This window comes from Acanthopagrus latus, chromosome 4 (assembly GCF_904848185.1).
Source record: "Acanthopagrus latus isolate v.2019 chromosome 4, fAcaLat1.1, whole genome shotgun sequence".
In the NCBI taxonomy this organism is placed as follows: Eukaryota; Metazoa; Chordata; class Actinopteri; order Spariformes; family Sparidae; genus Acanthopagrus; species Acanthopagrus latus.
The window spans coordinates 9,074,267-9,099,343 of NC_051042.1; the positions used below are offsets into that span (position 1 = coordinate 9,074,267).

Genomic DNA, 25,077 nt, shown 5'->3' on the forward strand with positions numbered 1-25,077 from the left:
TAGAAACCTTTTTTATTGCTGCAAAGCGAAATGCAGTTCTGTACCCCAGTGCACACATCCACTGACAAACTTTCACACACCTGTAATGTAATGTAACAGATGTAATGTTTCACAAATGTTGCAACAGATCAGAAGTTTCCACTTACAGTGATAAAGGTGTGCTGTTCTGTTTGCACATTTTGATATAGCATGTTGTTGATTCGCTCTTGGAGTACATGGACAGTATAAAAACTCTCACTGGGTAACAACAAGACACTTGCTCTTTCTGCAGGAGTTAAGGTAAGATCCCTGTCGTGTTTTACCACCACAACTTTCAGTGTTCTTATACACAGTGTCATTGATTTAGCTGAAAGCCTGGCATGTTACATTGATATTTAGACATGCAGAGTATCCTCTCCGTCCTCATCTTTTCACCCTATTTCTCTCTGGTTATTACAGGTCTGTTTCAACCATGTTGGTTTTCTCTTGGTCTCTTGTGACTCTGCTGCTGGTGGCCTCTTCCTGGGCCAAGGTAGAAAATTCCAGAAATCATCTCACTGACATGACATGAAGGCCTGCATGTAGGGTGCTAACACAGGCCAAATAATACATTAAATATTATAAAGGGTAATATGGACATAGAGACACCTGAGAAACTCCATAAACATTATATTGGACTAAATCATCGAGGAGGAAAATAAGAGATTAACAGAAAGAATGTTTCTTGACATTTTTTTCCTAATGACATATCTTTTTATGTTGTCACTTTTCATAATGTCACTTAAGCCAATCACAGGCCTCCTGCCTCTACTGAGGAAGCTCAAGAAGTGCTGCCAGATGTAGCCAGTTAGTTAGTTAAGATCAAAGAGAGTAAGACCTATTGCATAGTTAGACAATGAATTACCATTAATGTATAATTAATGTGGAATATTTTTAAGATTTGTTGACAGTGTATGCTTAAATGCATTGCAGACTTTAATTTGAATGAATGAGCAGCTGCAGGACTATGAAGAGCTGTAAGAATATCAAATATCAAACTGCTTTCTTTTCTGCTTCCTGTAGTCTCATTATTGAATTTTTAAAAAGATCCTACTGGAACCATTTTTGAGTTATTTTAGTTCCTCCAGAAATCTCTGCTCTATATTGAGCTGTGGAGGGGAACTTCTGAAATCTCCTAAGCTAGCAAAGTTACCACCATATCACCATACTGATGGTGGAAGAGCTACATAGCAGCCATGTGGACCTGTTGGATGGCTGGAGGCTGTTGGTTAGTGACAGCTCTCCATTAAAGGGATGAAAATGAAATGAAATTAAAACTTTTTGTTCAAGACTTGTGTTAAGACTCTTTTAGCTAATTTGCCTGCAGTTTAAGATTCCTCTAAAGCTGGACATTTCAGTAAGTTGTTCTATATTCTGTCTCTGTAAATGACTTTTCATAACATTTTGCTCTCCTTTACCCTTACCATGTCACTGCGGGCAAGTACAGGAAGGTAAGAAAAAAAGAACTTCCCTCTTTCTTCAAGTTTAAATGTAAACTGAACAGTTAAAGAAAAGACTTTAATGTTTGTGCTATGACATATTTGATGAATAATTGTATATTAGCAACAAAGCTGAATTTCTTGCACTTACGGTGATTCTTATGTCAAGCTCATATTTTCAAAAATAATGCTGTGTACTTTCACAGAACATACATTCAGTATCATATGCAATATGTTCCACAGAGGTTTCTACCACTGAGGAGGACACATCCAGGGAGCTTTCTGTTGGTGAGCTGCTGGAAAGAGCCAACAGAGCTCGAAGTGAGTAGAGCTTTTCCTTACCTGACCTATTCTGTTTTAGTCCTTATTCAGACCTTAGCCATGCTGTAGTGGCCATACTGGAGAACAAATTAATAAAAAAATTAGGTCACAAAATGTGTTTTGCAAGCGTGGATCTCAAAACAACACACTTTAAGGTAGGACCAAAACGTTCCTAGGGCCAACAGTTTTGGTTAACCATTTGAAACAAGTAATCTTGCAGCATGAGTTATATTGGGCAAACCACAGCAGTGGTTCTACCATTGCCTCTGTAGAGCTTTATTGTCCAATGATCAGAATCAGAATCAGAATTCATTCATTTGTCCCGCAAAACTTTCTTCATCACAGCAGCCAAAGAACAAGAGTATTGCAATAAAGAATAATAATATAAAAAAAAAAAACATACAATATAACAAAAAGGTAAGAAATACAAAATAGACTTATATACATTTTATATTTATAATATTTTACACTGTGAACAGTGTAATTGTAAGCAGTGTGGCAGTGTGTTGTTAATAAATAATATATATGGGTATGAAAATTGTCCAGTTAGTGCAAAAAACTGAGAAATGGGTTAGGGTTAGGGGTTAGGGTTTTTGTGACAGAGTGCACATGTGAGGTCTATTGGGAGCAGTACTAGCTGTAAAGTCCGACAGCAGCAGGAGGGAAAGACCAACGATAGCTCTACTTCACACATTTGGGGTGTATCAGTCTTGCACTAAAGGAGCTGCCAAATGCTGTGACAGTGACCTGCAGGGGGTGGGACTTATCCATCATCCTGCTCTCTCCCACCACCTTCAATGGGTCAAGAGGGCATCCCAGGATGGAGCTGGCCTTGTTGCATGTTGCTGCAGTGTAACCAGTCCAGTCAAGTTTATTGTTCAGGTTTTCTGATGTGCTGGCTGTTATACTGTGATAGTAAAGGACAGATTTTAGAACCCTCTGATCCAAAAATAATTAGTCACTATTGGCATGTAACACCTCAATGGTTAAGTCATATGGGGGTGTCAAAATGCTCTCCCACCCGAATGCAACAACAATACACACCTGTGTTTGTCTTGTAGCCCCTGACTTTGATGAACCCGCCCTGATCGGAGGAGACATTGCTATCAAGTCGGAGGCCGACAGAAACGCTGACCCCTGCACCTCCAGAGGTTGCCTGTGGCAAAAGTGGAGTGACGGGAAAGTCTACATTCCCTACTTCATTGCCAACCACTACTGTAAGCATTGATTGTGTTACTTAGATTTAGTTTGATAGGGACTGGTGCATTTTACTCACAGAAGACTGCTACATAAATGTTTAAATCTTTCATGAGACTATTTGTAAGCTACTATGAGGAACTTTCCTTTTTTGTTAACTCTTGGGACTTTGATGCTTACAGATTCACAATAACAAAAATCAATGAAGTTGATGTGGTAAACAATTAAAGCAGTGAGTTAACGCTACTGATATTCTACACTTTGTCTAATAATGAAATAATAACTGCTGCTGCAGTAATAATGATAATAATAATAATATAATGATAATTAGATTAATTGTTCCTACTAGAAGTTCACTGTGGACACAGCTGACTTACTAAACTAATGAGTACGGTAAGATTAAGACAGTGTTCAATTACAGCTACAGCTATTCTCAACATGCCATATTTGTCCTGCCAGCCTCTCGTGAGATTTCCATCATCACTCGTGGACTGGAGTCTTTCTCTGCCGTTTCCTGCATCCGTTTCAGACCCTACCAGAATGGTGATTATGAGTGGCTGAGCATCGAGTCCAGGAGCGGGTAAGACTTGGGCTGTAATTTCACAACTCAGCAGCATGGTGTGAGCAGTAGACTCCAATATTTTCAACCTTCAATCAGTCTTGTGTCTCAGTCATATACAAATAAAACCTTTGTATCAGGCCTGTCAAGAAATTGTAACATTGTGACATTTCATTAACCATAGAATGTTAGTTAGTAGTTGACTCTTTCCCCCAGGACTTAACAACAACATTTGAAGCAGCCCCTGGAGGTGGTCAGTGATCAATATCATAGTGAGGAAATACAGAATAATGTTTGAATAGAAAATATATGACACTTATTACACAGCTGTTCTACAAGGACCAAATACAACAGTTCCCTTTATAAATGATGGTGATATTTTGTATTGTTTCTGACAAACTTGTTCATGTGTCAACAGCTGCTATTCATATGTGGGTCGTCAGGGTGGTGGTCAGACTGTGTCTCTGGACCGTCAGGGGTGTCTATACCACAGCACCGTCCAGCATGAGCTGCTCCATGCCCTGGGCTTCAACCATGAACAGACCCGCTCTGACAGGGACAACCACATCAGGGTGTACTGGGAAAACATCATTGATGGTAAGACCATTCTGTTCCACGACTTCTTATATGGATTACTGTAGAGGCACACATAGCCTGTGAATGAACAGAGAAAAAGAATCAGTTTCTTGCAGTTACATTAACCAGAAATTAAGTGAAAAATATCAAACACCGGTCCATAGGTATTCTGAAAGGCAGTGACATTGTCACGAAGAAGTGACTACATTAGATTTCTGTCTAATGTAGAGAAGTGTGTGTGTGTGCAGCAAAAGCATAAAGTTTGTTAACGCAGCTGCCCGTTGGCTCTTATCAAACGTTACAAATAGTTGTATTTCACTCTCATGTCTGTCGGGGACAAAGTCACAGAACACAGAGAGTAGATGCACTGCCCAGCCCAGCTAACGTTAGCAAGACAGACAAACTACAGTTAATCACTGATATCACCAGGGCCGTTTCTGTCTTGTTGTGGCCCCTTATTTTGTCAAACTAAGATGGATAGATTCCTAACCCTTTTAGGTGATTCACAAAGATGCAACAATCTATTACATTATAAAAGGAAAACGGGCTAGAGTTGTGAAAACCACTCTCAAATTAAAATCAAACATCTTAAGTTGACCCACCCAAGCAAGTTGAACTGATAGAAAATGATAATGCAAGGTAAACAATGGGGATCCTTTATAGGTCAATAAATGAAACTGATGCAGTGTTCCTCAAAAATGTTTATTTTGAATTGTTAAACATTTTCAAACTTAAACATCCTGGTCCAGTGGTGATGAAGGTGGCTGTGCTGCCTCCTGGTCCGTGGCTCCAAAATATTTCAGAATTACTCCAGCAAAGACAAAACTCCTCAGGTTACCAAACAAAATAGATCCTAAGCAAACATTCATACTATATAATTGAGTTATGTTACCCTAATGCAAATAATCTGTTTTTATATTAAACATTGCAATATACAGTACAGTGTCCCTTTAAAGCAGGCAACCAATTTCAAAATTGTCACTTTTAGGCAGTTTTCAACCCATTGTACTTATTAGAGTTATAAAACAAAAATAAATGACAGATGAGCACTTTGTGATACTGAAGGAATATTTTTGTGTATATTTCACAGGGTTTTACAAAGTGGACTACTTGTGCCTAGCTAATGATTTGGTCTTAACCTGTATTCTGTGGGCAGAACTAACAGTCACATATAGTATAGTTTACTTTAAACTGACTTTGTGTTATTATGATTCTTTTGAATTAAACAAAGTAATACATCAAAAACATAACCAAACTGTAGGAATGTAGGCAAATGTGTTAAAATGATATTGTCACAATAAATATTCTAATACATATAAAGAAAGACTGCAACTAACTCAGTAGAGTTAATAATAATCCACTCAGAGCAATAATCCACCGCCACAATAGTCAATAATAATCCACAATAGGCCTAATATATATTAGCGTTGTTTAGCACACTCGACATTAGAGACCTATACACTGAGGACACACTAAAATAATCCTTAAGTAATGTTACATGGCAAATACTGAGCAGCAGAGGAGGTCTATGACTGAAAAGACTTAGACGACTTTATTAATCCCTTTGGGAGATTCCCTCAGGAAAACTGTAGCTCCATGTCACACAGCAGCACTGACATATACAAATACGAAATAAATACACACACGCGCACACAAAATATGCATCTATATATACATAGAAAACAAATATACACACAGATAAACAGATACATTTGAATGCAAACATAAAACATCTCTCAGCAGCTCCACTGGATGAGGATACAGCAGACATGACAAACATCTGCCTAACAACACACCCTCCCTTCCAAATGTAATGCCAATGCGCTGGACCTGCTGTAATTCACCAAAACAGATGTTACTGCAGTCAACCAGTCTTATGGCATTCACGTGTGACATATACATTTTATCTTAGCCCTTTCCTAAAGCAAACGCTTAACATAGCCAACAATTTGTCAGTAAAGCTCCCCTTCCACCCACATCATGAAACAAAACTTACCTTTGTCCTGTGAGCGTTTTTCTTCTTGTTTCTGAACCAGATGAATAAGTTTGTTTTGATGTCATGCCATGAGTGACCAGTAACGGCAACTCAGCACACCTAGCCTCACCACTCCTGGCTTAATAGTACTGGTAGTCATAGCAACGCAGCGTGGTAGAGAACAGATCTGACCAATCGGCAGCGTATGTATCGCCTTGGCTCGTGGAGGTGCTACGAATGAAAGTGCCAATTAATTTTCAGACCTTTTCTGTCGGGTCACTCCTCAGATATTGAGGCCGGACTTGCAACTTGGGCGGGGGGGGGGGTAACGCCTGTGGTGCGAGGGCCCTATGCCCCCACATAGTCCGTGTATCCACCTTATTCCTGACTTCGCGAGTTTACCCATGGTTCATAGCGGTAGTTGGTTTTGCTGTTTCGGTTGAACTGGTTGAACTCGGTGTTTACGCTAGCATAGCTGTCATGCTCGCTCTAAAAAACGCCTTTTAACACAAAGAAGGCAACAAAATTGACAAAAATCGGAGGTGGATACAAAGTACAGATGTTTTAAAAAATTGTGAGGACATTTCTCACAGTGCCTCACCCGTCAGTTCTCACGGAGTGGGCAGTTGACATGAAGCAATGGCCCGACGTTAGCTACATTGATATATTTAATTATCTTGTTTTTCTGAAAATTTTGACGGCGGAGAATTACACAGTAACAAAAGCACAGAAGCATACCACTACCTGCACAGTAACAAAATAGGGAAGGTACTGTTGAAGAAACACAGTGAGTTTATAGTTCTGAAAGGTCCCTTATTATGAAAAACAGGTTTTCTCTGGTCTCTACATATATAAGCCGGTCCTCCCTGAGCCTGCCAACTCCCAGAATAAGGAAAGCCAACGATTCCTGCATGGTCTCCGCAGCCCACCCACTGGTAACACAGTGCTCTTACGGGCTGTTCAGATTCAGCTCCTTTCATTACGTAACAAAAGAAGTCATTTTCATAAGCTGGCCTCCTCTGCATGATGATAGGAGATATCCGAGAGTGGGGTGCTCATCCCAAGGTGAATTTCTATGTGTCCGGCAGTAAGATAGCAGTAATTCTCAATGTCATCGCTCAGAGTTAGACACACAAATTGCTCTGTTGTTGGTTGTAAAAATCAACATCAGTGCCTATATTCTGTCCCAGCTACAGAACAACAGAAGAGACAGTGGTTGCGTTTCATTTTTAACGGCAACGTGCCGGCTGTGGTTCGTGTTAGCTTGTATGTGTGTGCTAACCACTACACATCGGACTGCTTCAGTAAATTTTTCAGTGGGACTGACCCTCGTTAAAGGATCAGTCCCACCCATACCAGACCTGCAACTGCACCCGAGCCACAGACAAGTGTTGCCACATTTTGATAGTATTTACAGTTGCCTACGAGTATGGTGAAGTCAGCAGGAAATTGGCTAAATAGTTAGCATCGCTTCGGTCCACTATGCAATGGCGTTCGAAATGAGTTCATTGTTAATAATATTACGAGGAGCTTGGTTGTCACAGTAAAAAGTCTGGACACGTGTAGGCTGGAGAGTGAGACGACAGAGGACAGTGTCCAAGAGTTTGGAGACTGTGTTGGAGACAAACACAGCTTTCGCTAGCTGTTAGCATTGGCTACATCGTGGTAACTGTAACAACACTTACAAACTAGAACTGTAAGCAGTTATGAACGAGCCCGCACCCCCCCCCCCCCGTGCGTCTTGGACCTCACGCACTGCAGAGCCCATGGAAGTTGGCCCCAAAGGTTTGGAGCAAAAGTGAGGACATGGGCCAACGTCTGAGCCGTGGTATTTGCTGTAATGGGAAGTGCACTGGAAATGCAAAAGGCTGAATGCGTGCCAATTTGGATTTGTTGTAATAAGCCACGCCGACATTAACCAATCATGACCACCTTAGATATGGATATGGCCTCAGGATTGGCCCTACAGGATTGGTCCTACATCATACTGACCAAATTTCGTAAAAATCAGTGTAGCTGTTCAATAGATATAAACTTAACATATTTTTAGCACACCATAGTGGCCAAAATTTGCCAAATTCAGCTCACCCCTTACCAGTTTCATGGCAACCAAGGATCTCAAATGTGGTGTTAATAGCATTTAGTTTGACTGAGATATCAAACCGTTTACATTTTTATACACTATATTACCAAAAGTATTCGCTCACCTGCCTTTACTCATTCTATGAACTGAAGTGCCATCCCATTCCTAACTCATAGAATTGAATATGATGTCGGTCCACCTTTTGCAGCTATTACAGCTTCAACTCTTCTGGGAAGACTGTCCACAAGGTTGAGGAGAGTGTTTATAGGAATTTTTGACCATTCTTCCAAAAGCGCATTGGTGAGGTCACACACTGATGTTGGTCGAGAAGGCCTGGCTCTCAGTCTCCGCTCTAATTCATCCCAAAGGTGTTCTATCGGGTTCAGGTCAGGACTCTGTGCAGGCCAGTCAAGTTCATCCACACCAGACTCTGTCATCCACGTCTTTATGGACCTTGCTTTGTGCACTGGTGCACAGTCATGTTGGAAGAGGAAGGGGCCCGCTCCAAACTGTTCCCACAAGGTTGGGAGCATGGAATTGTCCAAAATGTTTTGGTATCCTGAAGCATTCAATGTTCCTTTCACTGGAACTAAGGGGCCAAGCCCAGCTCCTGAAAAACAACCCCATACCATAATTCCTCCTCCACCAAATTTCACAGTTGGCACAATGCAATCTGAAATGTACCGTTCTCCTGGCAACCTCCAAACCCAGACTCGTCCATCAGATTGCCAGATGGAAAAGCGTGATTCATCACTCCAGAGAACGCGTCTCCACTGCTCTAGAGGCCAGTGACGGCGTGCTTTACACCATTGCATCCGACGCCTTGCATTGCACTTGGTGATGTGTGGCTTGGCTGCAGCTGCTCGGCCATGGAAACCCATTCCATGAAGCTCTCTGCGTACTGTACTTGGGCTAATCTGAGGGTCACATGAAGTTTGTAGCTCTCTAGCAATTGACTGTGCAGAAAGTCGGCGACCTCTTTGCACTATGCGCTTCAGCATCCGCTGACCCCTCTCCGTCACTTTACGTGGCCTACCACTTCGTGGCTGAGTTGCTGTTGTTCCCAAACGCTTCCATTTTGTTATAATAGAGCTGACAGTTGACTGTGGAATATTTAGGAGCGAGGAAATTTCACGACTGGATTTGTTGCACAAGTGGCATCCTATGACAGTTCCACGCTGGAATTCACTGAGCTCCTGAGAGCGGCCCATTCTTTCACAAATGTCTTGTTTCACAGTCTGCATGCCTGAGTGCTTGAATTTATACACCTGGGGCCAGGCCAAGTGATTAGAACACCTGATTCTGATCATTTGAATGGGTGAGCGAATACTTTTGGTAATATAGTGTAGCTAGCTACAGAAATTTGTTCATTAATAATTTGCACATTTTTTGACCAAGCAAAATTCTTTAGGTAACTTATGGTCAGGTCCAGCTGAAAAGCGTACGTGCCAAGTTCCATGTAGATTGGATAAAATCCCAAGGAGGAGTTCGAAAAAGTAGGTTTTCCAGTTTTTGCGATTTAGTGAAAAAACTTTACAGGCGGAAGTGCGCGTGGCCACTGCAGAGTGATTCAGCTCCATTCAGGGAATCGGGGGCTACAAGGTTTTTGAATGTGCAACATACAATGTGGGAGTTATAGGCAAAAACGCGTTGGCTCACTCTCTGATGTTGCTACTGGGGCAGTCACATGGTTCATGTAAGCCCTAATAGTTCCAAAACATACGTTGGCTGTCATGTTCTTCTATGGGACAGACAGCAGCAATTGCGTTATTGAATGGTAAAAATATATATTAAAAAGACACAGACTGGCTTGGCTTATACATTCCGATTCACCCATCAGCTTACCTTCGTGGTAGCGCTTAGAAGCCTGCCGTGGTCCGCTCAGCATTTGTGTAGCAGCTAGCTCACTTCTTCGGATGAAAGTGGCCACCCCCAGGACCACAACATCAAACATGATCAGGTTAAAGACTAAGAATATAATTTTAAGATTAAGCAATACACATATTATCAAAAAGAGTAAGAGTAGCTGTAACTCAACAAGTAACTTAAGCAATTAACTATTATAATAAAACACTTGTAACTTGTTACAGCTATTGAGACATCAGTGAAAGGATGGCTGATACAAATGAAGGTTTTCAAAGAAAGTACTTTTTATTAAACAATGACAGACAACAAGAATGTGTGCTTGTGTGTGAACAAGAAAAACAAAAAGCAGGGCCAGGTGATCCATGGCACCGCAACCATGAAGAACAAAATGAAAAAAGAAAACTCAGGAGAAGGACCAAATTAGAGCATGGACTGCATGGACCTTGGTGCTCTGAGGGAAACAGACTGCAGAGATGAGGTCAGATATGCTAGATTTATCTGAAACTGTCTCTTCTAGAATTAAAATAAGAGTTTCACTCTGGGCAGGCATTGACAGAAAGGGCTCATTAGCATTTAAAGGTGCAGGCACAGAAACAGCCTGCTCTCAGTAGAGCTCACTTGAGTGACTTTTAGACAGCTAACATTCAGGAACACGGAAGGGCTTGGGGCAATGCATATCGAATACAGTCTTCTTGGACCTCTAACAGCTGTGTGAAATTGATGAAAAACAGTATAATATGGGACCGTGAAGGCAGCAGTGGAGCAGCCAGAGCGTCATTCAAGCTAAACATACAGCGTGGATAATGCTAAAGGAAAGTAGAGTCGTGGAGACAAGCGGCTGCTTGTGCATTGCCGGGTTAGGGATGTCATGTACTCATGCAGCAGCTATTCTGTGGAGGTCATTCATAAACCCAAATATTTATTTCAGTCTCAAAGCCGGGAGCCACGTTAGTCTCCGTTCCTCCTTCCTCAGTAGGGCGCGGACATGTTTGTCAAAGTTGTTGATGGTCTACACAAGAAGTTTCTGAAAAAAACTTCAATTTTCATGAATTGTTGTGGCAACCAACACTGGCACATGCTGTACCTGAGCTCATTTCAAAAACAATTTAGCATTTATGACATAACGCTAGTTGTTTAGGGCTAGGTGGTGGCACTGTAACCAGGGCCCAATTAATTTTTTTGACACTCCACCCCCCTAAAGTTCAATTGATATGACATTTTTTGCAATTCCAGCTTCTACAACAAAACCTCTTGCCCCATAAAAGTCTGTCCAATGATTTTCCACAATTTTTGATTTTTCTTTGGACAATAAGTTTTTCACATCCCCTCCTAATATCACCAAAACTATCACATTTACTGTAGACCATTATTGGACCAATGATTGCTTACAACTTAAGTTTTCAAAATTGGAGCATTATTAAGTTAGAGCAATAAACTTCACAAGAGTCAGGGCAAGCAGTAATTTAAAAAAATTGTCCAACCATCCTTAATCTTACGTACCTACATATCTCTATGCCTTGTTTGTGAAAAGGCTTATCAAACCATTTTGAGTACTGGAGTTTATATGTCATTATCATCGATTCACTGTTGTTGTTCTGTTGATGCATAAATTTGGTACTAAAAGTCCCATATTATGAAAAACAGGTTTTCTCTGGTCTCCACATATATAAGCTGGTCCTCCCTGAGCCTGCCAACTCCCAGAATGAGGAAAACAAGTGATTCCTGCGAGGTCTCTGCAGCCCACCCACTGGTAACACAGTGCTCCTACAGGCTGTTCAGATTCAGCTCCTTTCTTATGTAATGACAGGAGTCATTATCCCGAGCCACCGACAAGTGTCACCGTGGTTTTACAGTATTTATAGTTGCCTACAAGTATGGTGAAGTCAGCTGGAAACTGGCTAACTAGTTAGCCCCGCTTCAGTCTGCTATGTAATGGCATCTGAAGCGAGTTTGATGTTAATAATATTCCAAAGGAACTTGGTTGTCACAGTAAAAAATCTGGAAACATGTGCAGACTGGAGACAGAGACAATGCTGACAGTGTCCAAGAGTTTGGAGACTGTGTTGGAGATAAACACGGCTTTCACTAGCTGTTAGCCATTAGCTACATGGCAGTAACTGTATCAACCCATACGAACAAACTAACATTATTCAGACACACTAACCATCCTGAAACGTCCTGCTGCAGCCACAGAGTCTGTATTTCTTCAGGAGCCTCTCCTTCTGGGTCTGATTCTGGGTCAAACTGGTTTGGTTGAACGAAAAAAACTCTGCGAGCCATAGTGATACATATGTACATCCACCGTAAACATTAGCGCATGCTAACTGCTAACACAAGGGGCATCCCCTCCCTGAGAATGATGTAGCAAGAAGGGCTCTCCAAGTAGGCGTTGACAGATGGAGCTCATTAGCATTTAAAGGTGCAGGCACAGAAACAGACTGCTCTGAATAGAGCTCTGTGGAGCGACTTTTAGACAGCTGAAATTCAGGACCAGGGATGGGTTTGGGGCAATGCATATCAAATAAAGAGTTTTTGGACCTCTGACAGCTGTGTGAAATTGATGAAAAACAGTTTAATATGGGACCTTTAACTAAATAAAATAGTCTTGGCTTATTACAGTGAAACCACATTTCTGCACATTTCCCATTCCAAACTTTGAAACAAACAGGAAAAAACTGCCCCAGTTTTTGTGCATTCAGTAAGTCACCTTCTCTGGGGGATACAAAGGTTGCTGGGTCAAATCCCCTACTGGTCAACAATCATCAATCCATTCCTGAAACCTGCTCATTGCTGCTTGCAGCTTTAACCCTTGTTAAATGCAAATGATCTGTACCAGCACACTGCATCAAATTGTATTTTTGATTTTGATTTGGCATCCTGATTAACTTCTGGTTCCTTTCTGTCACCAACTGAACTCATGTTCAGTAAGTGTTGTATTGAATTGAAATGCAAATCCTCTCACAATAAATTTCTATTTTATGTGTTTTCTGTCATCTCTGCAGGCATGGCATACAACTTCGATAAGATTAACACTCTGAACCAGGGAACTCCTTATGACTACAACTCTGTCATGCAGTATGAGAGGTATGGATACCACATCTTTTTATCATTTACTTAATTTAATACATTTTCATTATATCACCTTTATAACTGCATTTAAGTACTTGCTATTTGTGTCTGTGAAGGCTTTCAGGTTTTTCATCAGCATCAGTTTTTCTTGCTGAGTAGGTTTTTATATACCTCGGTATTTGGTACTTAAAAAAAATATAGGAATGCATTAATATGTCTAAAAAACACTACAGTAAGGTGCATTTTGTTTGGTCGCCTAACACTCCTGGGAAAGGAAGTCAGCCCAAAAGACAAAATTTAGGGAAATAAAACTTTAAAATATTACCTTTTTTGTTAATATTTGTGCCTGGATCATGTCAGGTAGATTTTCATCGGCAGTGATGGTTCTTTAATGGTGTGTTCACCACCAGTGAAGCAAGATTAACTGCAGGATCTTTTGTGCTTTTTCATGTAACTTTTAGGTGTTTATCCTCCCCAAACAGTCAGTTCATGTCACTGGACACTAGCTGTAAGCATTTGCAACATTGTTAGCCATCAACTGCACACATCAAGGGTGTGTGTCTTTGAGTTTAAATTCAGACCAACTCTAACCGAATTCAGAACTCAGATGAGACTCTGCTTCTATCTCTTTTCACTTCTCATGTTGTCTTCATGGAGTTTAGTGTATTTCCCTCCAGTAAGCAGTCCAAATCACAGTACATAAACATCTGGCAAAGAAAGTCGACTCAGTTGACCAATGCTTCTGCAGTACTGCCGTGCAGTGCTGTAGTATTGATTTAAAGAATATCTGTAACATGCATGATACAGTTCAATAGATGTACATTAATGTAGCTGAGTCAGGTGTGACGACACTACATTGATACTAACTTGCAGAGGGTGGATGGGGTGTGGGGGTCAGTGTCAGTGGGGGGTACCTGGCCTTATTGATAAGTCCAGATGCACATGATGATTTCAAGCTCACACAACTTTGTATTGTTCGGTCTGTTATTCTGCAGGTATGCCTTCTCCAAGAACAACCGTCCCACTATGGTGCCCATTCCTGACAGCAATGTATCATTTGGCCAGGCAACCCAGATGAGCAGGAATGACATTGATAGGCTTAACAGGCTGTACAATTGCTGTAAGTAATCTGTAGAATCACCTTTTCAGTGTCTGGAAAAGTGGGCCTTTACACTTTAACGATTAATCATGTCTGTCTTAAAACAATACTGAGGTGTCCATATGAACATTTAAAAGTTTTTACTTGATGTAGTCATTCCTGCTGTCCATATTGGCCCTGATGAGATCCTTTCCGAAAGTGCTTTCCAATAAAAGTGATGGGGGGTACATCAAAAAACAAAGTCTGCATCAGGAGTGCAGTCAAGTGCAGTTGATGGGTCAACAGAGCACCATAGACTGCTGTTTGTTTCCTGTTCCCTTACCTCAACTATGTGACTTCTTCCACATTCCCCCAATTGGGGGACCTTGGACCTTGGGTTAATAGTAGTCAGCATTTCCTGTATCCATTTAGTAACAAGACTTTTGGTGTCCCTGGATACATTTCATTGTAAAAGGATGATTATGGTTATTCACTTTACCTGTTAGCCTTTTCACTGTTACGGCTGATGAATGTATGGGCATAAGAGTGTTGTCTAAAAACAGACTTAAGAGTAAAATGAGTCCTGTAAAACCTGTCCTTTAAAGTTACATTTAATATTGGAATATTCATACAGCTAGCTATCAATCCCACTTTTACACTGTCCCTTCAAAAAGGCTACACTAATGACATGCATTTCCTCCACAGAAACTGCACTTGACCCTGATGACTTCAGAGCAAGGGAATAAGATGAGGATTTTGAGTGAATAGCAGTTTGGTTTGTCCTGTAAAAATAAATTTGAACCTTTCAAAGCATTAAAAGCTGATTGCTGCCTGACAATTTCATTACATTGCAAATAATATACACACTTCGTAGATTCTGGATACATTAATGAGACATTTTGGAAAATATGCTTTTATTCATTTTGGAGTCCGGTTTGTTGATACCACCATATGTAATTTCTACTCTCTATCAAAACAAGATGAGTGTTTGAGGAGGGCCAGGTAGTGTGGGGCGGCATAGTCGCTGATGAGCTGCTGTTGAGTCCTGAATGTAGTGACAAGTCAACCTAAATTTAAACACCGACACACACCCTCAGTGCACGTTGCCTGCTCGTTTATGTCTAATGTACAGTAAAATCTGGCTGTTTGGGGCGAATAAAAACCCTTAATCTCAGGTCAAACTTGTTTGCTAGAGGTGAGAACACCATTATATCTTGACAGTCTATCTGATGTGATCCAGGCACAATTGTTCATTGAAGAGGTTACGTTTTAGTGTTGTTAACATTATGTTTAGTCTTCCTTTGTCAACTGCCATCCTCACTCTCTGACTCTATCCCAGAAGTGCAATGAGACACACGTTTTTCTCAAGAAAACTTGTAAGTACATACCTAAAGAAAATATATAACAAGGTATAGCTGTTTTTAGACAATACAGTATTCTTACATATATCATATCATCTTGACTTAGCAAAGCACAAAGACTGCAAATGGGGTAAACAGCTAATCTGGTTGGTCTAACGGTCTGCTGACCAGCCCATCCAAAGCTCAATAATCAACAGGTTGCAACTTGTTTGTTCAATACATACACAAACCAATGTGCAGAAACAGCAGTTCATTGTTGGTGTGGCCTTATATTTAATAAACAGATATGAAAGTGGTATTGATCTTGCTAGATGAAGAAAAAGTGGGTTTCGCAGAATGTCTCACTTTTTCCCTCTAATTGCCTATTTATTTATATATATATATATATATATCTAGTGACTGCATGCTATTATAAGTCACAAGACATTTAGCAGGTCCCTGTATTACCTTGTTCCAAAGAAAACACAAATATAACTTCATTCACATTAGAAGAAACTGAAAAACAGCCTTTTCCATTTAATACAGTCCACCACCACCACCTCCATAAATCTCCATTTCAGTAGCATTGCAATTGCATTAAATCAGAATCTTACTGAGTTCACTTTTCTGTTTTTTCAGATATAAACATGAAAACTGAGCAATATCATTATTTAATCAGATATTTAATTTCTTTACAAAAAATTCACTCTTTTGTGATCCGTAAAATCAACTTTCGGGGGTTGCAAGTCTGTTCTCCACTTTATCAGCAGTCAGGTTGAGCTGGCAGGCTCTCAGGGCTTTTATCAGATCCTCTGCTCTGGCCTCAGCACCTCGGTTACTCCTCCACTCATTTAGCAGCTCCACAGCTGTCTCCTCCAGGTCTGTGGGATGCCTCTTGGAGATGGACTCCAGTTTGACATCAGTCAAACCCAGTTTGCGGCCCAGTTTACGCCATTGCCTTCCCAGATTCTCAGCAATCACCTCTGTGGCAATGTTTAGTTTGGCTGAAGGTAGAGGAGGAGGAGGCATTGAGGGTTAGAAAAGAATCAATTTTATAATTATGAGAAACTACAACAAAAACAACAATAACAATAATAATAATAATAGCACTCCTACAATATATTGTACTGTACTCACTAATTGGATTAAAATGCAAATATATAACTAATGTCATGACAATGTTCATAGTTGGGTTAGTCCTCCCCCCGCATTTACTTTCCACACAGAAACAAACACAACAACATGCTGCAAGCCAAGAGTTTGTTCCTAAAAAGGTACTGTCTCCTCAGTAGTTCGGTTCTGTAGCGTCAGACCTCGAACAAACCACGGCCCTGTTGTTTAAAGGCTGCTAGAACTCAAGGCAGCGGAGCGACACATTTATTTTAGCATCTCAAACAGACAAAGTGGGACACTTGTTGTTCACTATGAGATGTAGAGGACCGCAGAAGCCCACAAAGAGCAGCTATAAAGCATCCAACATCAGCGGAATCATTTAATCATAGTGTCCCGTATGACAAGAAAGCGTCCCGGTGGACAGTTTTTATGGATTCAGTCACGGTGCATATCGCTGAACATATGCTACCTGTATATACACTGGAAAAGCTGGAGGTTCATCCATATGCTGAAAATGTTCAACCCCAGGTTTGTGTTACGAAGCCGCAACTGGGCCTTGAGTCAGAGAAAGCATTTTTTTTTGAGTTTGAAGCTGCACTGGCAGGGCAAATTTGTTTGAAAGCATTACAATAAATGCAATCCACACATATATATATATATATATATATATATATATATATATATATATATATATATATATATATATATATATATATATATATATATATATATATATATATATATACATATACATACACACACACATATATATATATATATACACACACACACACACACACACACACACACACACACATATATATATACACACACACATATATATATATATACACATATATATATACATATATACATATATATATATATATATATATATACACATGTGCACATTATGTTTTCTCTCTCCCTGTTCTATCTATGCATTTCACTGAAGCTTAGGCCATTTAAGGTTCTTTTTAGGGGTGATCAAACAAACCTATATTTCATCTCAGCAACCCTGAAATGTCAAAATAACTAACCTATTATCAAAATGATTTCTTATATTTCCTACAGAAACAGAATATGTTCATATAAACATAGCACAAGTAAGGAAATGTATGTTTTCTAGATTATTTCTTTGTTGTAACAATGTTTCTTGGCAAAAACATACTGTTAGAAAGCCTGTTTATTTCCCTTTTAAATGGTGCCTCATTTGTAAGGAGCATGCATTTGAGAGATGAGCAGCAAATAATAAATTGTTAAATTGCCAATATGTCTTGTTTCTTCAGAGTCAAATCTTCTAATCCACCATTTCAGCACAATGTGAGTTTACTGCGTTTTGTTGTAATTTACCGAGGCAAAAGTTTATCTCCTTCTCTGTCTGTTTATCGCGGGCTTACAGCTACAGTCAGTATGGCTATGTGAGACTTATGCTGGCTGGGCTCCGCTACGGAGAAGAGTGGACTGGTCCCTTGGGAAATTAGGGGAAATTAGGATGACTCAAATTGACAACTCACTATGTTACGCCTTGTGATGTGTGTCTTTGTTTTGTTCTGCATGATGCAAGTTTGCCCAGGGCGTACTTTTACTTGTAATTTTGATACTTAAGTACATTTGTTGTGAGAACATTATTTTGATACTTGAGTTCATTTAAAGTCGAATACCGTAAGACTTTTGCTTTTCTTTTTGTATGGCTGACTTACGACATTAAGTGTTTTTTAACCAGCCATTGGTCAGTCAGTCAGGCAGTCAGTCAGTCAGTTGGTAGCCCTTTTTACACAGCGATGCCGCATTTCTCCACCAATGGTGAAGCATTTCCACCTTTTAGACGATTCGCCGTGTAACTCACACAGAAAGCCGGCGCTGCAGATCCTAAAGAGGGGTGACAGTACACGTCATGATGATGATGTTGGTGTGTTTACAAGGTGTTTACCTGGTGTCCTCCTCTCAATCTGAACCTGCAGACAGTTTATAATCATAAGGATGCTGTTGTAAAATGTAGCGATTGAGATCCTGACCCACCAAACATCTTGGAAAGTGATAAAGTTAGTTTTTCACGCTAAATTACATAATCACATAATCGGGATCAGTAAACTGGAAGCTGTCTGACTCACTCTTGGGGACAGAGGCTGCTTTCCAGGGGAAAGGTGATTTATTTTCATCTCAAACACTTGGTGAGTTAATGATTTTTGCCAGTGACAGATGCTGTTTTTAGGGCAGAAATATGACGCAGAGTCAGTAGAACGGTCAGGACAGAAACTTCTCCACGTACAGCTGTGGTATTTTTTTTTCCTTATAAAAGTTGCAAAAGACAGTTACAGTGAGTATACTTCTTTTTTTTGGTCATGTAATGTTGCTTTGTGGGAAATTTCTCTTTGTTAGGTTGAGTGAGGGGCCTGTGCAGTTATCAGACTGTACAATTAACATGCCCCTGCTATGCACCACTGGCTTATCCTTTCACACTGGTTCGGTTTCCAACAATACAGCCCTGATACTAACTCCAGAGGTGGATCAGCGAGGGAAATTTCACCCGTCGCCGCATCTGAAATTTTCACACACAGGAGGATGTGGAGAATTGGCGCAGCATCCCCGCATGCAAATGGCAGTGTGAATGTGGCTAGTCAGTCAGTCAGTCAGTCAGTCAATACATATATCATACAAAGAGATCACGGGCGCCGCTTAGCTCGGTTGGTAGCGCACGCGACCCATGTGCCGAGGCAGCGGACCCGGGTCCGACTCCCGGCCCTGGTCCCTTTGCTGCGTGTCACTCCCCCTTTCTTACCCTGTTTCCTGTCATACTCTTCAGCTATCCTGTCAATAAAGCCAGAAAAGGCCAAAAAAATATTTAAAAAAAAATTAAAAAAAAGAGATCACATCTGTCAGTGAAATGTGAAACTACAAACTCAGAAGAAGAAATGTTTGCTCATGTACTGTGGACTTCCCTGAGCTAAAGTGTTAAAACAACATGGTGGTTATTGATTATTAAATCATACATTTTTACTCACTACAAGCCTCATTACTCTCAGATGTGAATGAACTACAGGCTCGGCACTTACATTTTTCAGTACCTTACCTTATACCTTATTGGTGTCAGCCATAAGAAGCAAGTAAGTATCAGTTACCGACTGAAAAAAATCCATAGTGTGCATCTCGACTATAGAACTGTATTGTGGGTAATGTAGGATGTGTTGTTGGAGCTTGTCACCAAATTGTCAGGATATCTTAACTTCTGCTGCCTTTTGCAAGTCCTTCAACTTTAAGTGCAAAACTACAGTGCTGGAGCCCCCTTCAAGAAAATCATACCAAAACCTCACAAATACATCATGCTTCAGAAACAAATACAACATGTTTGTTGACGAAGAAACATAATTGTTCAATTACAAAAAAGTGTCCTTCAAGTACAAAAACAGAACACCCTTCAAGTACAAAAAACCATAGACATAATATATGTAGACGCCTTATAGACTGACGGTGCCTATTGGAGGTGACGTATTAGCGTGGCTGCCACCTTGGATGGGTCCCCAATGCGCCAATGCTGCATTTATTTCTGCTGAGGAAGGTGTATCCCCGACTATTTTCACACGGTTACAAGCGGCAGAGATTTAGTTATGATACAGGGTGCTGTCACAAAAATTATTCAAAAAAATGAATAAATAAAAAATCTTACTTGTGAAAGGTAATCCCCTGTCTGGTAACAATACTGCGCCGGTTATTGTACATTCCATAAACTGCACAAAATACAGGCATAGTTGCTTGCTCTCCTTTGATTCCGTTTGACTATGGTGCTAGCCTAGAGTGAGGAGACCCAACCAAGATGGCGGCGACGCGGTATTATGTTCCAGCACGCCATGAGGCATCTATGTATATTATGTCTATGCAAAAAACAATTCTAGAAGTACAAAAAATTGTCACATGACTTTTGGCTCTAATTTTCTGCCTTGCAGATTCACACACAAAAGCCTTTAGATCCACACACAAATGCCAGTAAACTTTCTAATAAATGTCCTGTAATTCGCATTCTATAAGAGCAGCTGCCGCTGTTGAGTCAATTTAAGGCCGCCAGGACGATCTCCCCCCCCCTCCAACGTTTTATTGGTAGTAGTAAATGTTTATAATCATAACAGAACATTACATATGTTGTTTTTGTTTCCTTCTGTTTCCTGAAAATATCTGCACATGTGTGAATGTGTAAATGAGAGGCATTAACTAATAGCACTTAGTAGAGGGAGCTTTATAAAGTTCTATCCATTGACTTGTATTAGTTCATGGGGCAGAGCTGTCTCCTCCAATATGACGGAGATGTACAGTCCAGCGCTTAATGAGGCATCTATGTATATATGTCCATGGTAGCTCCTGTTGGCGGCCTTGAATAAAATAAAAATTTAAAAAAAATCATCCTGGCTCAGCAGTGGCACCTGTTGTTGTGGAGTGTGAATTACAGGACATTTGTTAGAAGGTTTACTGGCATTTGTGTGTGAATCTTAAGGCATCTGTGTGTGAATCAGCAAGGTGGAAAATTAGTGCCAAAAGTCACGTGACAGTGGTAAGATTGTGCCAAAAGTCACGTGACAGTTTTCTGTACTTTTTGTACTTTAAGGATGTTTCTTTGGTACTTGAAAGATTTTAGTTTGTACTTCAAGGATTTTTTTTGTACTGAAAGAGTTTAGTTGTACTTAAGGACTTTTTTTGTAATTGAAGAAATCATGCTGTATTTGTTTCTGAAGTAGGGCTGGGTGAAATGGCTGAAAAATGTATCACGATATAAATGTTTCATATCAGTTGATATCGATAATTATTGATTTTTTTCAACCTATTTGAAATAAGAAAATTTAAAAAAATAACCCTTTAAATGGCGACTACTGGGGAGATTTTTGAAGAAAAAAAAAATCATTTTCAGGATTTCAAAATCAGACTCTAAGACATGAGACAAAATAGTGTGGAGGCTGACATTGCTGCTTGAAAATATGTTAACCGTATAGCATTAGAGAACTTTTTTTACCATTATTTTCTTTATTGTTATTATATATTTTCTGTGGAAACAGAATCTGTTTCAGAAGTCAGTGGGCCATATCACATGGAAGCTATTGAGAAAAAAAATCATAATTTCTGAATACTAATATTCATATAAAATAGAGGAAGCCCTAAAGTACATTAAAAAGAGCTGTGTCTCATTCATCCAGTTTACTAATACAATCTGCTGCTGGTCACTGGGTCACATGACATGGAAGCTATGTAAAAAAATGCAATTATTTTGTATTAATATATTTATGCTAAGTAATTTAATGATGGTCCATCAGTCTCCAGCGATTCAGCGTGAGGCTCTGGGAGTTGAGCTGACTGTCCTCCTGCTGCTAACACAGTGTGAACCTGGGCGTAAAGCTGACCCGAGGGATTATCCACCGAACCTAAAACTAACTTCACCCCGGTGCGACGAGTCGCCTGTTGCAGCCTTTGAATAGGATGATGAGGATTTCAGTCACTCAACTTAAACGGTGACTTGTAGAAATGATACAAATAGCAGTAATGACTATAATAATCTATTCAAAGAAAACTTTGGATGCAGTGCTTTCACTGTGTGCAACTTAAATTTGCCGTTCACCCGCAATATTAAACCATCAAAAAACATGTCTTTTTTTTGCGGTGGCGGCGCTGAAAATCCAGCAGAATGCATATAGGGGAAACACTGTCCGAAATACTGCCAGTGAAATTATCAAACGTATTTTCTATTGTTATTGATCATGTGTCTATCGCGATAGATACCGTTATTGTTTTATCGCCCAGCCCTATTCTGAAGCGTGATGTATTTGTTTGATAGGAACATTTCTTATTTGCAAAACAAAATGCATTAGTTTGTGAATGATGTTTTGTAATGACTCTCTGTTTTGTGTGTTTGCGAGGTTTTGGCATGATTTTAACTCCATATATGCCTGCAGCAGTGTAGGCAGGCACCCTAATAAGGTTTTACTTATGTAAAATGGGTTGGTAGATGGCTATGTAAAACTGTAATTAAAGTACATCAGTCCCGTTGTCATGGTGCTGATCATACTGTGGTAGATGTGAGAGGTCAATCACACTAAGTGTCAAGTTTATTGGATACCACTAGCTAAAACTAATTTAGTACAGCATGCTGTGAAATGAATTCTCTTTCATGAAAGCTCTGGTTGTTTTAGTATCAGTATCACTATTGTAGTTGTCGTGATAGTGACTATACAGCTTTCACCATACCTTTCTCCGTGTCCGGCGGTTCGGCGCTTGTTGACCCAGACTTCCCAATTAAGCCTTTCAGTTTGTCTGAGAGGTCTTCTCGACGGATATGTGTTAGAAGCTTACACAGATACTCTGTGTTGTCGAGGTCCAGCTTGCGTCTCTCCTTCAAAACCCGGAACAGTTTTGTTCCGGTGTCGATCTTTTCCAGCTCTTTTTTCCCGATGTCTTCACACAGGAACTTCATTTGTTCCAGCTGTTCTGGGGACAACTCGTTAGAAATCTCCAGTAAGACGGCGTTCAACGGAGAGGAGCTCATGTCTTGTACACAGATAGCGCCTCTTTGACGGCAGAAGTGTCTGAACTAGGAAATAACTTTACTTTCACTTCCGTTTGTTTGTCCGTCGTGAGTTTGCAGATGCCCTCACAAGTTCCAGCGAAGACTTGAGGACTGAGTTAGTTTATGACAATGACAGTTAGTTTTCTGTTTATGCCCAAAACACATATTTTACAATTAGTTTAAAACAGTGTATTTTCTTTCAATAGTTAGTTAATTGAATTTCTATGTATACTTTTAACATTTTTATTTATTTATTTTTGGTGCACTTTTTGATTGTTCTGGGCTTTTGTATGAGACTGTTTTGATGGTTAAGTTTGGGGTAAAGATCTAGGGAATGCATTAAGGGTGGTCTGATTATCGGCGCCGATATACAGCATTTTGCCGATTATCAGTGTTTTATTTACTCGCATGCTGATAAGATTTGTTCATTATAAAGTGGGCTTCTTTCGCTCAGATGCCTCTCTGACAGTTGCTCTGTCCTAATTTAGGGTCTGCATCCTTCGAAGGACCCCCTCGAAGAGACCTGCACGCTGCTTAAACCGTTTTTAAATGGGACGGTCTAGCCTTCGGACAATTGAACGTAAACAGTTTGTTCTATTTCTGTGCCCTCAAGATTACACCAGCATAACTGTATTCTTTATATGCATATGTATGTGCTGGCAACTTTCAATAAAGTCTTGAGAAAATAATGATAATAATAATAAAGCCTTCGGAGGATTTCCTGGTTGCGTCACCAGATGCTCCCTCCCCTACCTATACGTCAATATTTATGCAGCCTAGGTCCGTTAAAGTGACAAGAAGAGTAAAGTTTGACTTTCTAGTATGTCTGAGCTACAGGAATTCCTGATTTACTTGTTAATCCTCCTCCTTGTGGAGGAAGAAGAGAAGCGGCTAGTTTATCTCGGGTTGAGAGGACAGTGGAGAGGTAAACCTGTTATTGAACCCACATCATTATTATCATTATTAGCTAGAGTTAGGGGTAATTAACATACCGATACCTTAATGCGGGGGATATAAACTGTTGATGGCCACATATGGTTTTATTTTAATTTTAAATGCATCATTAAAGTATTTGGTAGATGTTTTTGTTTTTGTAATGATGTATTATTATTATTATATAAATCATATAATGAAATTATAATTCTTGCCTCTTTCTTAAAAAAGAAAACAAATCTTAATGACATGGTAGCCATTGATCGAGTCAGAACTGCAAACCCAGTTGATAGACGATGTGGTGGACAGTGGAGACTGGACCCCCAAACATCCTGAGTACCGACCCAGATGATGTCCCACTGACACCAGGGTCTTTATTGTGGCATCCCATCCAGCCCAGCAGCACTGCCAGGGACTCCTGCTCAGCCTGTCATTTGTAGCTGTTTTTGTTAATAGTTCATAATAATCTGTAATTTTGTAAATAGTTGTAAATGTTGAGAGCTTGATAGTAAAAGAAAACATTTAATCCCTCGTTGTCCTTGAAAAGTAGCACTTGATGCCGTTTGCTGTTATAAATTGTTCTTACCTTGTAAATACTGACTGGAACAGACACCGTGTAACAATACAACAATATTTTATCTCATGAATCATATAAATTGAACAAATTTGAACAAATATTTAAAAAGAACTCATAAATTAACTAACATAAATAATGTAACGATAGTCCTCTGGGGCAGAGAAGAGCTCTCCTTCCTCTCTGCAGCCTCATGTTCTCCTTCATCCCCCCTCCTCCTCTTTCTCCTCGGCCCTGGCTGGTTCTCCTCCTCTTCATCATCGTCATCTTCCTCCTCCTGGTCACTTGGCCCTGGCGTGTCCTCAGGAATGGAGGCAGTTACTTTACATTAAGTAAAAATAGTCTCTAACATCTCCTCAGTCACAATAAGATATATGTCTGACCGTCTAACG

General features: G+C 40.1%; 2 protein-coding genes across 3 annotated transcripts; one reads left to right on the forward strand and one right to left on the reverse strand.

Annotated features, from left to right (window-relative positions):
* The first annotated feature begins 217 nt into the window (after positions 1-217).
* On the forward strand, positions 218-15,005 carry LOC119017668 (high choriolytic enzyme 1-like). Of its 2 annotated transcripts, XM_037094532.1 has the most exons (10): positions 220-279; positions 439-511; positions 1,466-1,469; positions 1,701-1,778; positions 2,840-2,995; positions 3,435-3,555; positions 3,953-4,131; positions 13,037-13,118; positions 14,099-14,223; positions 14,887-15,005. In XM_037094532.1, coding segments are annotated over exons 2-10 (807 nt in total). In that variant the 5' UTR covers positions 220-279; positions 439-451; the 3' UTR covers positions 14,889-15,005. The 2 variants fall into 2 exon arrangements, with proteins under 2 accessions (XP_036950426.1, XP_036950427.1); XM_037094531.1 differs by lacking the exon at positions 14,887-15,005 and having other exon boundaries at positions 218-279; positions 14,099-14,231.
* Positions 15,006-16,021: 1,016 nt separating this feature from the next.
* Positions 16,022-23,299, reverse strand: fadd (Fas (tnfrsf6)-associated via death domain). Its single transcript, XM_037094533.1, has 2 exons — positions 22,860-23,299; positions 16,022-16,525 (listed from the first exon to the last, which is right to left on the reverse strand). Exons 1-2 carry the CDS (start codon positions 23,155-23,157, stop codon positions 16,248-16,250), a joined length of 576 nt encoding a protein of 191 aa, XP_036950428.1. The 5' UTR covers positions 23,158-23,299; the 3' UTR covers positions 16,022-16,247.
* Positions 23,300-25,077: the final 1,778 nt, after the last annotated feature.

Bases quoted from the DNA above. Each gene is read 5' to 3' on its own strand.
- fadd (XM_037094533.1), bottom strand. From the start codon at position 23,157: ATGAGCTCCTCTCCGTTGAACGCCGTCTTACTGGAGATTTCTAACGAG. The intron at 16,526-22,859 runs GTATGGTGAAAG...CTCTACCTTCAG, and splicing joins ACCGCCGGACACGGAGAAAG to CCAAACTAAACATTGCCACA.
- LOC119017668 (XM_037094531.1), top strand. From the start codon at position 452: ATGTTGGTTTTCTCTTGGTCTCTTGTGACTCTGCTGCTGGTGGCCTCT. The intron at 2,996-3,434 runs GTAAGCATTGAT...TTGTCCTGCCAG, and splicing joins CTTCATTGCCAACCACTACT to CCTCTCGTGAGATTTCCATC. The intron at 13,119-14,098 runs GTATGGATACCA...GTTATTCTGCAG, and splicing joins TCTGTCATGCAGTATGAGAG to GTATGCCTTCTCCAAGAACA.